The 15,364-nt window shown below is 35.3% G+C and overlaps 1 protein-coding gene across 1 annotated transcript; it reads left to right on the top strand.

Annotated features, from left to right (window-relative positions):
* Positions 1 to 11,988: 11,988 nt before the first annotated feature.
* Positions 11,989 to 12,522, top strand: LOC143557895 (uncharacterized). The gene has a single exon (XM_077046858.1). The coding sequence runs from the start codon at positions 11,989 to 11,991 to the stop codon at positions 12,520 to 12,522; it is 534 nt and encodes a 177-aa protein (XP_076902973.1).
* Positions 12,523 to 15,364: the final 2,842 nt, after the last annotated feature.

Genomic DNA, 15,364 nt, shown 5'->3' with positions numbered 1-15,364 from the left:
AAACGAGTTTGGGTTCTAAATGAGTCGTGTCTCGGGTTCGTGTCGGGTCCACACCTAACTTCATTAAATATTTCACTTCTTTAACGGGTGGGTTCATATTCAACTTCCATTCCTTTGTTTGAGGCGGTTCACGAGCCGTTAGACGAGTCGGATCTCGGGCATGGGTTTTCGTTTAAGTTCTAGTCTACTTACTATCCTTTATTATAATTATTAGCATTATTATTAACATTAGCTTTATTATTATTGTCATTATTAAACTTTATCATTTATATATATATATATAGGGGTGGGATCCAGTGAAAACTCCTCTTAAAGAGAAAACTTGAAAACTCCTAAAAACTATTTTTAACTTATTTTTAAAATTTTTTTTGAAGTTTCTATTTTTTCCATTATTCTTATATTTGTTATTGGTTCCAAAAAAAAAAGAAAAAAAAATCCCTTGTCGGTAACATCGTCGGTGTAGTGCACATGTGTAATGGTGTGCATTGCATGTATGCAAAAGTGTTTGTATTGCATAGTACACAACACTATTGCGCATATTTGATACACACTATTGTATATATGCAATATAAGACTAATACGCACATCGATTACACATTAGTACATATGTGTAATACAACATTAACGTACATGTGTAATACATCAACTTTTATTTTATGATTATTCTTTTTCCATATAATACAACACTACTACACATATACAATACACAAATATTGAATATATACAACTAAACACTATTGAACATAAAAAATACATAGTAATACACATGTGTAATACAACGGTTTCGCACAGTAATACGTATGTGTATTACAGCGGGTTTTTTTATTTTTTTCTATTTTTTTCGAGTGAAGGGGACCAAAATATAAAAATAATGGCAAAAACGAAAATTTGAAAATATTTTTTAATATTTGATTAAAAATAATTCTTTAGGAGTTTTTAAGTTTTCTCCCTAAAGGTGAGTTTTCACTTGATCCTCTCCCTATATATATATATGAAAGCACTTACATAACCACCCTCCTAACTCACCTACTCTCTCTTCCTTCTCTCTTTTCTTTCTTTCTTAGCCGCGGCCACCGCCGCCTCCACGATTTCCGGCTCCCTCTCTGGCCACCATCGAAATCATACCCCTCCCTCTCTCACATCAAACCCTAACCACCATCACATATGCTTCTTCCTTTCCTTACCTAACCACGGCCACCTCTACCCGTTGCCGGCCACCGCGGCAGTTACAACGTCCCTTCTCATCGCCACAGTCGCACGAGATTGTTTCGCTTCGCACGAGGATGTCGCTTCGCATGGGCTTGATTTGCTTCGCACGAGGGTGTCGCTTCGCACGGGCTTGTTTCGCTTCGCACGAGGGTGTCGCTTCGCGCGGGCTTGTTTTGCTTCGCATAGGGAACAACTTCGCTTCGCACAGGGATTTCTCATAACGGGTTTCGCAGGAAATGGGTTTGGATTTGGGTTCTATATCATCGTACGGGCAGGGGAAAGGTTTGGGTTCGGGTTTCTAGCTGGCCGTCAGGCTCTCGTCACACCATCGGGTTTCATTCCCGTGGCTGAAGACACATACATGTGTATGTATGTATATATATATATATATATATATATATATATATATATATATATATATCTACGTACGTGTATGTTCTTACTTGCACATGTATATGCATATATATAAATAGATCCGTACTTTGTATACTTTATTTAACCAAGATCCACGGCTTGGTTCGGGTTCGATTGCGGTTTGCTGCACCAGTTGATGGGTCAGGGTTTGGTCCACTTAAATCGCTTCATGGGTTTCGCGCGTGCCCACTGCTTACCGGAAACGGGTTCCATCTCGCCGGAACTCGTTTGCCTCATGTTATTATTTGTATTATTTTGTCGAGTCCCTTGTTATTGTTATTATTACTAGGTTTGATTGAAGCTCGTTTATATCGGTTTGTTATGTCGACTAGACTCGGTTTATTTGTTAATAATCTTAAGTAGAAAATGTATTGAAATGAATAGAATGTTTACCTTTTTGGTGTGATTGAATGGATATTAGATGAATATGGAATGTTTGGTACAGGAGGTTTGGAGTGTGTATGTGTGTATGGGTATGTGTGACAATGATGGGGTGATGTTGATGGAATTATGAGGATAAGGTTGGAATTAGGGTTTAAGGGTTTAAATAGGCAAAGCCCAAAGGCTTTTAGGCCCATAATTGTGTTCAAGTCTGTAACATTCGTTATTTTTCAAACCCGAAAACCCGAACCGTTTTGAGTTTTCGGATTTTTGTTTTCATGTATTTATATATATATGTATATTTTATATTCACGAATTTCGTTTCATGTTCGTCAATGTTTTCCGACTCGGTTTATCGTTCAAAGTATTTATGCTCATCGACATTTAATGTTTAATGTTAGTTGTTATTCGATTGTTTATGAAATCCCGAGTCTTGTCGATAACCTAGCTAAAACGCATAAATATTCCAAAACCAAAAACCATATAATTTAAATTATAAAGTTCGAGGTTAAGAATGAAAATTTAAATATTAAATATCATCTTGAAAGATTCTTAAAGCTTGAGGGTTTAAAGTGTAACTTCCATTTAAATTATATTAATTAAATATTAAAATTTGTTATAACTTAACCCAGCCCCACCACCTTTCCTGTTTTTCCGTTCATAAGTTTCTGGCAGCCGGAATCCGGCGCCGGCGTAGCCCAACACCGCCGTAAACGCATTTTTAACTCAATTTATTTATATAATAATGTTTTGCCGTCAATATTAAACAATAACCAACAAGTTAATTGCGTTTATCCGCCGTAAATAAACCCGTAATCGTCGCCGGAAATCACGGAATCACCATTAACCAAATTGACGCGTACACGCTCCACCAATTAGTATAAATAGGAGCCTAAGCTCCATTACAACTCGCTCACACCTCTCTTTCTCTCTATTTCACTCTATACTAGCCGTAACCATCCGACGAATCACCGGCTCCGGCGATGTCTCTCTTCCGTCGAAACAACACATTAACGGTTAATTATTATATATATTATGTTAGTATTGATTCAATAAACAAAAACCCTAATGTAATTTTAACAAACAATGAGCAGAAACTCTGAATTGAAATTAGGGTTCATGTGATGAAGATGATGAATCTGGTGTTTATTTATATATAATCTTTTCCAAGTTAAAACGAATTGAATCCTTAGCTCAACTGGTTAACACCTTTGTTTGTATACAACAGACCTGGGTTCGAAACCCGGGTCAAGCTTTTCTTTCCTTTTTTTTTGTTACTTTGTATTATTATTAATATTCTTAATTAAAAACACATAAAACTGTTAATATATATATATATATATATATAATAAAACCCAAATCTAAATGGATGTCTTTCCCTAGAGCGGCTGGTTAACACACGAAACTTATTACATCAAGACCCGGGTTCGAAACCCGGGTCAGTCACATATTATTTTGTATTAATTAATTTCAGTTTAATAATGCTTAATTAATCTTTTTAATCAATATAAAATAAAAATAAAGTTATAATTTTTTTTTTAAATTAAATAAAAATTATTTATAAAATATATCTCACCATTTCGCACTTAAAAACCGAGTTTCTTGTTTTCGTAAACCGAAACTAAATATCGTTTACTAATCGTAACGTAAACTTTAATTTTTCTAAAAATCGTTTCGTTAAAACAATAATTATATTTATGACTTATAAACAATAGTTCAAGCATTTGAAACGTTTAAACTTCATTTGCTCGCCGATAAAATACTTATTTCATATAAATAACCGATTTACCATTAAAACATAAATAACAATATTAATCACAAATATAAATATAGCATAAAATATTACAAGATATACAATAAAACAATCCCATACGATTATCGATTAAGTCTCGTTTTTAGCTAATCTAGTTAGTGCGGATCGCTCGTTTCGGCTTTCGTGACGCGTTCGGTTGTTTGCCATTTTTTTTCAACGCTTTCGAGTTCTCCATTTTGCTTCAATACCTAAGGTGATTTTTTCACCACCCATTTTTAATGTTTTAATGTTTTGGGGTTGCATATGTATCCTTATAAAAATTCAAGCATTGTTTCTTCTATTACAAAACTACAATTCGTATATGGACTTGTGTGTTACTTGTATTACTTGCACGATTGGGAAGCCTCAATAAGTATGATCATAGGCCCCCCTTTGCACTACGGTCCATTTGCATCGAGTGGAAAAGGGCCTCATTATCCAAGTACGTTGGTTGTTACCAATTGGATAGGAGATTACTTGCGCGATTACCCAAGTACGTTGGTTGTTACCAACTGGAAAGGGCTTACTTGCTCGTTTATCACATGTCTATGAATTGTATGGTTTTTATGTACGTATTTAAACTGTGGAAACTCACCAGCTATATTTATAGCTGACCTTTATTTTATACATATGTTGCAGGTGTAGAGATACGAGGATGAAAGTTAGAAGACACATATCATGCTTATAGGATATTCAAATAAACCTTATTATTTTGTTCATTTGTTTGTTTCGGCTTTCGTGACGCGTTCGGTTGTTTGCCATTTTTTTTCAACGCTTTCGAGTTCTCCATTTTGCTTCAATACCTAAGGTGATTTTTTCACCACCCATTTTTAATGTTTTAATGTTTTGGGGTTGCATATGTATCCTTATAAAAATTCAAGCATTGTTTCTTCTATTACAAAACTACAATTCGTATATGGACTTGTGTGTTACTTGTATTACTTGCACGATTGGGAAGCCTCAATAAGTATGATCATAGGCCCCCCTTTGCACTACGGTCCATTTGCATCGAGTGGAAAAGGGCCTCATTATCCAAGTACGTTGGTTGTTACCAATTGGATAGGAGATTACTTGCGCGATTACCCAAGTACGTTGGTTGTTACCAACTGGAAAGGGCTTACTTGCTCGTTTATCACATGTCTATGAATTGTATGGTTTTTATGTACGTATTTAAACTGTGGAAACTCACCAGCTATATTTATAGCTGACCTTTATTTTATACATATGTTGCAGGTGTAGAGATACGAGGATGAAAGTTAGAAGACACATATCATGCTTATAGGATATTCAAATAAACCTTATTATTTTGTTCATTTGTTTGTTACAACTTGTATTATTTGATAAACTTGTGTTACATGAAGATTTAAATGAAATAATGTTATTATGGTCACATAATAGTGTCACGTATGTTTGAGCAATCTGTACGTCACACTCAGGCGTTTTCCGCTTTAGCCGGAGTGTTACAAAGTCCATTAACCTTGCTAACCTTATCCTATCCATACCCTACATATTATTTAATTAATTTAATTAACGTCTCTCGACACGTCAACTAAAATAAACCCTGAATATTTATTTATTTATTTAACGAAACAGGGACGTTAAAAGTCTCTCCCCCTTAAAAAGGTTTCGTCCCCCAAACCTATCGATTACATAAACAACTGCGGGTAGAACTTACGCATTTCCTCCAAAATCTAACATACATGCACATAGCATGTCCTCAAGGGTTTGGATAGTCCGCTCAGACGGCCCATCTGTTTGCGGATGATACGCTGTGCTGATGTTCAATCTCATTCCCATTGCTTCATGGAACCTCTTCCATAATCGGGAAGTGAAGCGGGTATCTCTGTCGGATACGATCGACAATGGCACTCCATGCTTCGTTATGACTTCTTTAATGAACACATTTGCTAACGTTTCTGACGAGATAGCTTCTCGTATAGGTAGAAAGTGAGCACCTTTAGCTAATCGGTCCACAATCACCCAAATGGTATCATGGTTCTTAGCAATACGCGGTAGCTTAGTTATGAAATCCATGGTGAGGTGTTCCCGTGTCCACATTGAATCCTCCTAAGGTAATTACAGAAAGAGTAACAGGGAACTCACGTTCCTCTAGTTCTATCTTACCGTCCTTAACCATTCTCATTATCATAACATAAATATCACTAGCCATTCCTACCATAAAAGCTTCACACATGCAACAACATGTCATCATAACTAACTTACAGAATGTTACATCTACGAAACTTCTATTAACACATAAATTGAATAAAACAGAAACAGAAATACCATTTACTAGGAACGTACCTATTCCGACATCGGGAATCTGCTTGGCCTGCTCTTGTGTCAGCATGTAAGCTCTGGTCTTTGGCATGTTCTTCTCAGCATCTCTCTTCCTACTACTCCCAACTTTATTACATTCCCTCGCCATGTGGCCCGTCTTGCCACATCGGAAACATGCTGGTTCTGTATTGCACTCATTAGCGTAATGCCCCACCTTACCGCACTTATAGCAAGAATTTGTTCCAAACCTACACTCACCACCATGAGACTTTCCACACTTGCGACAAATATCAGCACCAGCAACCCACTTACACTCACCACCATGTATCTTACCACAAGTCTTGCACAATTTCCTCTCCACTATCGTTTGCTTCTTATCCTTGGGATTCCACATTTGCGTACCGGGTTGTTTAGCAGGAGCAATCCACTCCTTCTCTTTCATTTCCACAGTTCTTGCGCGGCCCTCAATTGACTTTTCCTGTTGAATATTCTTTACTGCGGCAGCTACTGCTCGAGTAATGGCAGCTTGAATAGCAGGGTCGATCTGATTCCCTTCTTCACGTACGGTCATGCTTTCCTCTTCACTAGAGTCAGTAATTGGTTCTTCAGATGGTATTCTGTTAACACGTTGCCCACCAAGGCGTCCCGTGCGCCTTCCTCGCTCAGCAATTGTCTTAGCACCAGCCATTCGAATTCTAACGGAAAAACACAAATATCGTCACTTTAGGAACTATTTAGTACAAGGAAAGTAAAGCTGCAGGTAATAACAGTGGCCAGTTGGGATTAGCTGCTCACACTACTTTTCGTGTCCTATACACTTCCTTTTGTGAGTCTACTTGTGCTCGGTTCTACTTAATGCAGTTAAACAGTCAAACATTTCAAACATAAGCAAGCAATTCTATCTTAAACAATTTCATATAAATCCCTTACTTATCCCTACGTTACACGCAAGGAAACTCACGTATTATGCTTGCTTGAGTGACACATGGCATTCTCTGACTGGCATCTTCTTTCTTCTCTTCTTTTCGTCCCATTCTCTGTTCGAGTTTAAGCATGTTGGATGCTTATTCTCTCGAACTTATGCTCTGATACCAACCTGTAAGGCCCCCGACCCGGGTGCCCTACTTTCTCGCTGGTTGGACTTACTCATTCACATAATTCGTAAATCAGAGTTAATTAAAACATTTCGCGGAACATAAACGTAAATCATTCTTACATAACATAAGTACTTGTCTTAAACAGAAATAACATAAGTCCTAAGCATAAAACATAAATAACACGTGCCTCTTCTTTTCTTCAATGCCAGTCTTCCTTTATTCGCCACATGTCTCCCTCAAGCCACCTGTCTCATCCTACTCACCTGCGTGCATACTAAAAGTCAGCTACGCTGAGTGAGTTCTAGTTAATCAATTAACATACAATACATTCACATCCATACTTATACGCGTCCGAAGATACGTATTTCGTACTTTACTTACTATAGCTCATTCATATACACTTTACGATCATACATACGATTTACACATCTTCCTTTCCTACTTTCCTAAGGTATACCATAAACTACGCTACTTCTACCATCTCGGATATTATTAGGGTCTGGTCCCTCAATCTCAGATATTATTAGGGTTTGGTCCCTTTGTCTCGTTTAACCATACAACCATAAATGTCCCGTTAATCGTCCATACATTACTTCATATGTTTCCTATCATACGTACATACTTTACAGGTCTTTTAATTGCATATATAATAATTATATTTATATACGCACATTCACACAACATTCAATAATAACAGTCAATAAATAATCATATACACATCATACAGTTATCACTTAGGATATGCGTATTAACTATCATATAGGAGTATGCACACAGCCCCGAAAAACGTCACAGAGAAAGGGGGCTAGAACTCACCTGGATCCTGTTGCGTTCCCCGTTAATAGTAATTCCTTTCTTCAACTGAGCTCGACTAACTATTAATAATGTACACGTATTAATCTCTATATTTTCCTCTTTACCTATTTCGTAACGTTAACGGGGTTAACTTTCAAGTTAACGGGACCGACATGTAACCTTCTTTAACCGTTCATATTAATTTAATTTACTTAACTTTATTTTATTAACGAATCGTCTTGATTAGTTTGCATTCTTAACAATATTTATTGTTATCACAATTATGTTTATTATTGCATTATTTCATTACTATTCATATTTATTATTATTATTATATAATAATATATTTTCGTAAGTTATCCTTCGCTCGTACGTTCCTTTCAATTTCTCTATTTACAACGGGCTCTTACATGTAAGTGTTTCTGAACGGGTTCTATAAACCATTGGTTTGGCATAAGGCGAGCTACATGTTCGGGTTTCATTTGTCTCATATCCTTTACTTTTACCTTTCAAATTAACATTATTATCATCATTATTATTAACAACTTACTATTATTATTAATAATATTATTATTATTATAGATTTATTATTTAAGTATTAGTATTATTGTAATACAACCTTTATTTATCATTATATATATATATATATGCATATATATTTTATTCACTTCGTTATTATTAATTCACGTTCTCACGCATTTACAGTTAACGTTTCCTCAAACGAGCTCGGGTTCTAAACGAGTCGTGTCTCGTGTTCGTGTCGGGTCCACACCTAACGTCATTAAAGATTTCACTTCTTTAACGGGTGGATTCATATTCAACTTCTATTCCTTTGTTTGAGGCGGTTAACGGGCCGTTAGACGAGTTGGTTCTCGGGTATGGGTTTTCGTTTAAGTTCTTGTCTACTTACTATCCGTTATTATAATTTTTAAAAGTATTATTATTAACATTATTATTAATATTAGCTTTATTATTATCATTATTAAACTTTATCAATTATATATATATATATATATATGAAAGCACTTACACAACCACCTTCCAAACTCACCTACTCTCTCTTCCTTCTCTCTTTTCTTTCTTTCTTAGCCGCGGCCACCGCCGCCTCTACGATTTCCGGCTCCCTCTCCGGCCACCATCGAAATCACACCCCTCCCTCTCTCACGTCAAACCCTAACCACCATCACACTATGCTTCTTCCTTTCCTTACCTAACCACGGCCACCTCTACCCGTCGCCGGCCACCACGGCAGTTACAACGTCACTTCGCATCGCCACAGTCGCTCTCGTCACACCATCGGGTTTCATTCCCATGGCTGAAGACACATACATATGTATGTGTGTGTGTGTGTATATCTACATACATGTATGTTCTTACTTGCACATGTATATGCATATGTATAAATAGATCCGTACTCCGTATACTTTATTTAACCAAGATCCACGGCTTGGTTCGGGTTCGATTGCGGTTTGCTGCACCCGTTGATGGGTCCGGGTTTGGTTCACTTAAATCGCTTCATGGGTTTCGCGCGTGCCACTGCTCACCGGAAACGGGTTCCATCTTGCCGGAACTCGTCTGCCTCATGTTATTATTTGTATTATTTTGTCAAGTCCCTTGTTATTGTTATTATTACTAGGTTTGATTGAAGCTCGTTTATATCGGTTCGTTATGTCGGTTAGACTCGGTTTATTTGTTAATAATCTTAGCTAGAAAATGTATTGAAATGAATAGAATGTTTACCTTTTTGGTGTGATTGAATGGATCTTGGATGAATTTGGAATGTTTGGTACAGGAGGTTTGGAGTGTGTGTGTGTATGGGTATGTGTGACAATGATGGGGTGATGATGATGGAATGATGAGGATAAGGTTGGAATTAGGGTTTAAGGGTTTAAATAGGCAAAGCCCAAAGGCTTTTAGGCCCATAATTGTGTTCAAATCCATTAACCTTGCTAACCTTATCCAATCCATACCCTACATATTATTTAATTAATTTAAGTAACGTCTCTCAACACGTCAACTAAAATAAACCCTGAATATTTATTTATTTATTTAACGAAACAGGGACGTTACATCTACACACACATATTACAAATAAAAAACCGCAAAAGCAAGTCACACCACTGTTTTGTCCACATAAGCATCTATTTCGTCATCCACATAAGCATAAGCTAATGAGGATTAACCCCGTTAGTGAAAAGCTCGTTGTCGGCCAATATTTGAAACTTGGGACTGCTATGGTATATTTTCAAAGTTCGACTTAACGTCGACTAACAAGGCAAAGTTAGGAGTATTAAAATCCAATTTTCTTTTTTTATATGCTTTGTTTTTTTAAAAAGACGTGTAGTCTTAAATGTATACACATTCAAATAATGTCAATTAACTATATAATTTTTTATGCTTAAATTATTATAAATTTATAATGAATTTGTAGTAACAGCATATGATATGTATATTGTTAAATTTGAATTTTAGTTATTTATTAAAAATTTAATATTAAACTACTCGTGTAGTACACGGTTCTCAATGTAGTAAATCATAAAGATTAGACACAAATGAAATTGTTATAATAATGTCTAGTTAATTTTATAGCATAAATAAAAAAAATCAGAAATTTTTGTTGGTAGTAAAAAATCTTAGTAATTAACTAATTACAAAAACATGCACTAATGAGCAATATTTTATGTAGTAATTAGTAAGATTTCGGGCAGTTATGTATGAGTTCAATAAGGTATATATTGCATATAGAACATTTCAAATTCATATAGAAAGCATAATTATGCAAGTTCTAAATACAACTTGTTTTGACATGTTAGTAAAAGTTTAACAAAATGATCGATGCTTTGTTATTCACAATTAGAAAATATAGGCAAAATAGGAACCATAAATCAATCCTAACCAAGTCGGTGTCATGAATTTTAAAGACAATGCTTGAATAATTTTTGAATTTTGAAGACAAGGCTTGAATAATTTTGTAAAGAAAGTTATTATTTTTGAAGAATTACATATATGCACCGTATATGTATATACGGCGTGTAATTTATGGGCCGTATATATATATATATATATATATATAATATATATATATATATATATATATATATATATATATATATATATATATATATATATATATATATATATATATATATATATATATATATATATATAGTTTTCTTGTTTCTTGTTTCTTGTTTTTTTTTTGTTTCTTGTTTTTGTAATTTTTCATTCTATTGAAATAAGATTTTTTCTTCCCTGCTTCTTTTTTTTCTTCCTATTTCATCGTTCTTCAATGATTACATGGTATCAGAGTAGAGTTCTTAATCCTGCTCTTTGTTTCAACAGGTTTCTCTCGTTTCACCTGTTTTCTCTCTTCTTTCCGTTGTTTGTTTTTTGATCTTTTTGATCGTTTTCTTTTATTGTTCTTGTGCTTGTTCGGGATTTGATTTTTCCTTAATCAATTATGTTCGTTTCATTGAATCTCCTTTGAAATTGAATGATTTTTCTTTGTTTTTCAACATACTCTGTTTTCGTTTCATCAACGATCTGTTCCGACATCAGATTTCGTTCACCGGAGTTTCATATTTCTTCTCTGTATTTTCTCTGGATTTTCTGGACTAACACACAGTATATATTACCCGGCGCATAACTTACACGTTGTATAACATATACACCGCATAAGACCTTATACGCTGCACTTATGTGGCGTTTAAGTGACCTTATACATTGTTTTTGTTCGTATTCTTCTTGTGTGTTTGTTCGTTTTACTATGTTCAATGGCAGACTCGAACAGTTCTGTTTTCGAAATTTGTCCATCGATTCTTCGAACCCCCTTTACCTTCACCCTTCGGATCATCCTGGTATGATCCTTGTTTCAAAAATTTTTGATAGTACTACCTTCGGTGCATAGAAGAGAGCAACGACGATTGCTTTGACAGCTAAAAACAAGCTCGGTTCATTTTCAATACTTTAACTATGTCAGTTAACGACCTACATCTTGCAATTTGACAGCGCTGCAATGATATGGTGATATCATGGATTCTCAACACTCTCACTCGTGTTATCAGTGATAGTTGTGCTAAAACTGCTCAGATTCTTTGGAATGAGTTGAACACTCGATATGGTCAGTCAAATGATGCTAAGTTTTATCAATTACAAAAGAACCTTTGCCAAATCACTCAGGGTAGCAGTGATATTGCTATATACTTTACCAAGATGAAATCAAATTGGGATGAGCTAAATGATATTAATACTATTCCCTCCTATACATGTAGAGCTACACAATTGTTTGCCAGGATAGAAGAAGATCAGAGGCCGATTCAGTTTCTTGTTGGTTTTAATCCTAGCTATGACACGTTCAGAAGCAGCATTTTGATGATGCAACCACTTCCTTCTATCAACCATGCTTATTGTATCCTCATACAAGATGAGAAACAGAAGGAGATTCATACCACCACCGATTTCATTGCTACTTCTGCATCTATGAATGCGAGTAGTGAAGGTCCCACCAGTAGGGGAATAGGAGACAATAGAAGAACCTTGGTGTGCACTCATTGAAAAATGAATGGCCATTTAGTCAACAAGTGTTATAAGATGATTGGTTTTCCTAAGGATTTCAAATTCACCAAAGGCAAGAAGTTTTCTAATCTTGCTGAAGATCAAAGGCAAAGTGGTCATAAGAATCAATCAGAATAGCAACAAGCCATAACTCAGCAACAATACAATGATCTCATGATTCTATTACAGTAGAATAAAGTTCAATCTGGTCCTTCAACCACATCTGCTACTAATCATGCCACAACCATCAATCAAGAATCTTTCAGAGGTATAATGTCTTGCAATTCTTCAAAACATTATTCTAAATGGATCATTAACACTGGTGGCAATGATCATATGTTCCATGATCAAAGTCTATTTTCAAACGTTTATTTTCTTTAAAATCCTATTTTTATCACTCTTCCTAATGGCTCATATATCACAGCCCATCAATATGGGACTGTTCCTTTGACCGATGATATTTCTTTGTCGAATGTTCTTTTCGTGCCACATTTTACACATAATCTTCTCTCTATCTTTGTCCAATTTTCTTTTTGTGCCACATTTTACACATAATCTTTTCTCTATCTTTGTCAAATGTTCTTTTCGTGCCACATTTACCAAGTTATAGACTGAAACAATTTCGTTTCATTTCTAATGATTCCTTAAAATCTATTGAGCATTGTGATATTTGTCCTAAGGCACGGCAACATAAACTGCCATTTCCTACTAGTACCACATTAACTAGTAAAATTTTTGAGCTAATTCATGGTGCTATGCTCTATGGTCTTTACCTTCTTGAGGCCACTAAATATTTTCCTGTTAATTCTTTTGTTTTCAATAATGTGTGTAATTTTATTGTAAGTTATGAAACTTGGCACAACAGACTTAGTCATTTACCAAGTTATAGACTAAAACAATTACCTTTCATTTCTAATGATTCCTCAAAATCTATTGAGCATTGTGATATTTGTCCTAAGGCATGGAAACATAATCTACCAGTTCCTACTAGTATCACATCAACTTGTAAAATTTTAAGCTAATTCATATTGATGTTTGGGGGTTAGAACATACATACAATGGTTGTAGATATTTCTAAACATATTAGATTATTTCAATAGGACCACACAGACACACTTGATTTCAACAAAAAGTAATGTTTTTCCTATACTTCAATCTTTTATTGAAATGGTTAGCAACCATTTTTGCATCACTATGAAATGCATCAGATCCGATAATGATATTTGAAATGTGGTCTGGATCAATTCAAAGTGCTTATTTGTTAAGGAAAGGAATTATTCATTAGACTACTTGTGTAGCTGCCCCTCAACAAAAAGGCATTGTTTAAAGAAAGCATAAACATTTGCTTGAAACCGCAAGAGCTCTTATGTTTCAATCTAAGCTGCCGGTTCAATTTTGGGATAATTGTGTGTTAACTGGAACACATTTAATCAATCGGTTTCCTACCGAAATTCTTAAAAATAAAACCCCTTATGAGGAAGAAAGGCTCCTTCATATGATCATCCAAAGTCTTTTGGTTGTTTTACTTATGCTTCCACCTTATCTCATGGAAGATATAAATTTAAACCAAGGGATGTGTCTTGTGTTTTTCTGGGTTATCCTCTTGGTAAAATGGCATACAAATTGTAAGACCTTGACACAAACAAAGTTGTCATATCATGAGACGTTGTTTTCTTTGAAGCTTTATTTCCATCTATAACTAAATCCAAAGATAGTTTCATTTTTCCATATATTGATCTTACCAATAAATTTTTTTATGATCCTTTGTCTACTCCACACACTGATCCTATTCCTAATCCTTCATCTTCCATTCCTATCCATTTTCCTCTTTCTAATGCTCACCCTGATCCTGTTTGAAGATCTTCTGGAACATTTGTTTCTCCCTCATACTTAAATGTCTATGTTTGCAACAACTCTAAATCTTTTCATCATTGTTTCCATGTTGCAACTAGTTCTTCCTCTTATACTATCTCTTGTTATTCTTCTCACCTTCTTCCTTTCAGCGAGTGTCGCTCGATCAATCTCTGATTACATGGGCCTACTTCATATAAGAAAGCCGCTTGCATTCCTGAATGGCAAGATGCCATGCACGCTGAGTTTAAGGCTCTTGAAGCCAATCAAAATTGGGTTGTTACTCATCTCCCCCTGGAAAGAAAGCTATTAAGTGCAGATGGGTGTTTAAAGTTAAACACAACGCGAATGAGACAGTTGAACGCCATGAGGCTAGATTGGTGGTGTGATGTTTAAGACAAAACCAGGTACACCTCAGTACTTATTTACCGATTAAGCAATTAAACGCATATTACGTAACGAACGAACGATTAACCAAACGGGTCTGGTTATGACTCAGATATCTTGGGGGGCCATCTATGAGTGATATAAAATTAATATAAGCTGCATATTAATATTATGGCCTTAGTTCTATAGCAAACCAGTTAAACGAAAACATGCTCGTTTAACTACCCGTTATAGATTTAAACGCGAAAGAGAGTAACAAAACAAGCATTGTATCATCCGTTAAGTCGAAAAATATTTACAAAACACTTATTTGAAATGTTTTAAGGGATCCGTGAAAATATTTTCGATTTGTACAAACAAATGGTATGTTTTTCTAAATTTATACAAAATTAGCCGAAAAACACTCGTTTTCGCGTTGTTTGTCATACCCGATAAATTTTTCTCGCCAAAAAAACAAATCAATCAATCATACCTAGTAGCAATCCCACCAATAGCAAAGCTATAAGTAGGGTCTGGGGAGGGTGGGATGTAGGCATACCGTACCCCTATCTAATAGAATAGGGAGGTGGCTTCCAAAGAGACCCCAGCTCTAAAAAATCGCATG

The sequence above is a fragment of the Bidens hawaiensis genome, unplaced genomic scaffold, assembly GCF_021521415.1.
Source record: "Bidens hawaiensis isolate Kalapana, Puna unplaced genomic scaffold, B.hawaiensis_p1.1 tig00019220_1, whole genome shotgun sequence".
In the NCBI taxonomy this organism is placed as follows: Eukaryota; Viridiplantae; Streptophyta; class Magnoliopsida; order Asterales; family Asteraceae; genus Bidens; species Bidens hawaiensis.
This window is presented reverse-complemented; position numbering and strand designations above follow the sequence as displayed.

Bases quoted from the DNA above. Each gene is read 5' to 3' on its own strand.
- LOC143557895 (XM_077046858.1), top strand. From the start codon at position 11,989: ATGGTGATATCATGGATTCTCAACACTCTCACTCGTGTTATCAGTGAT.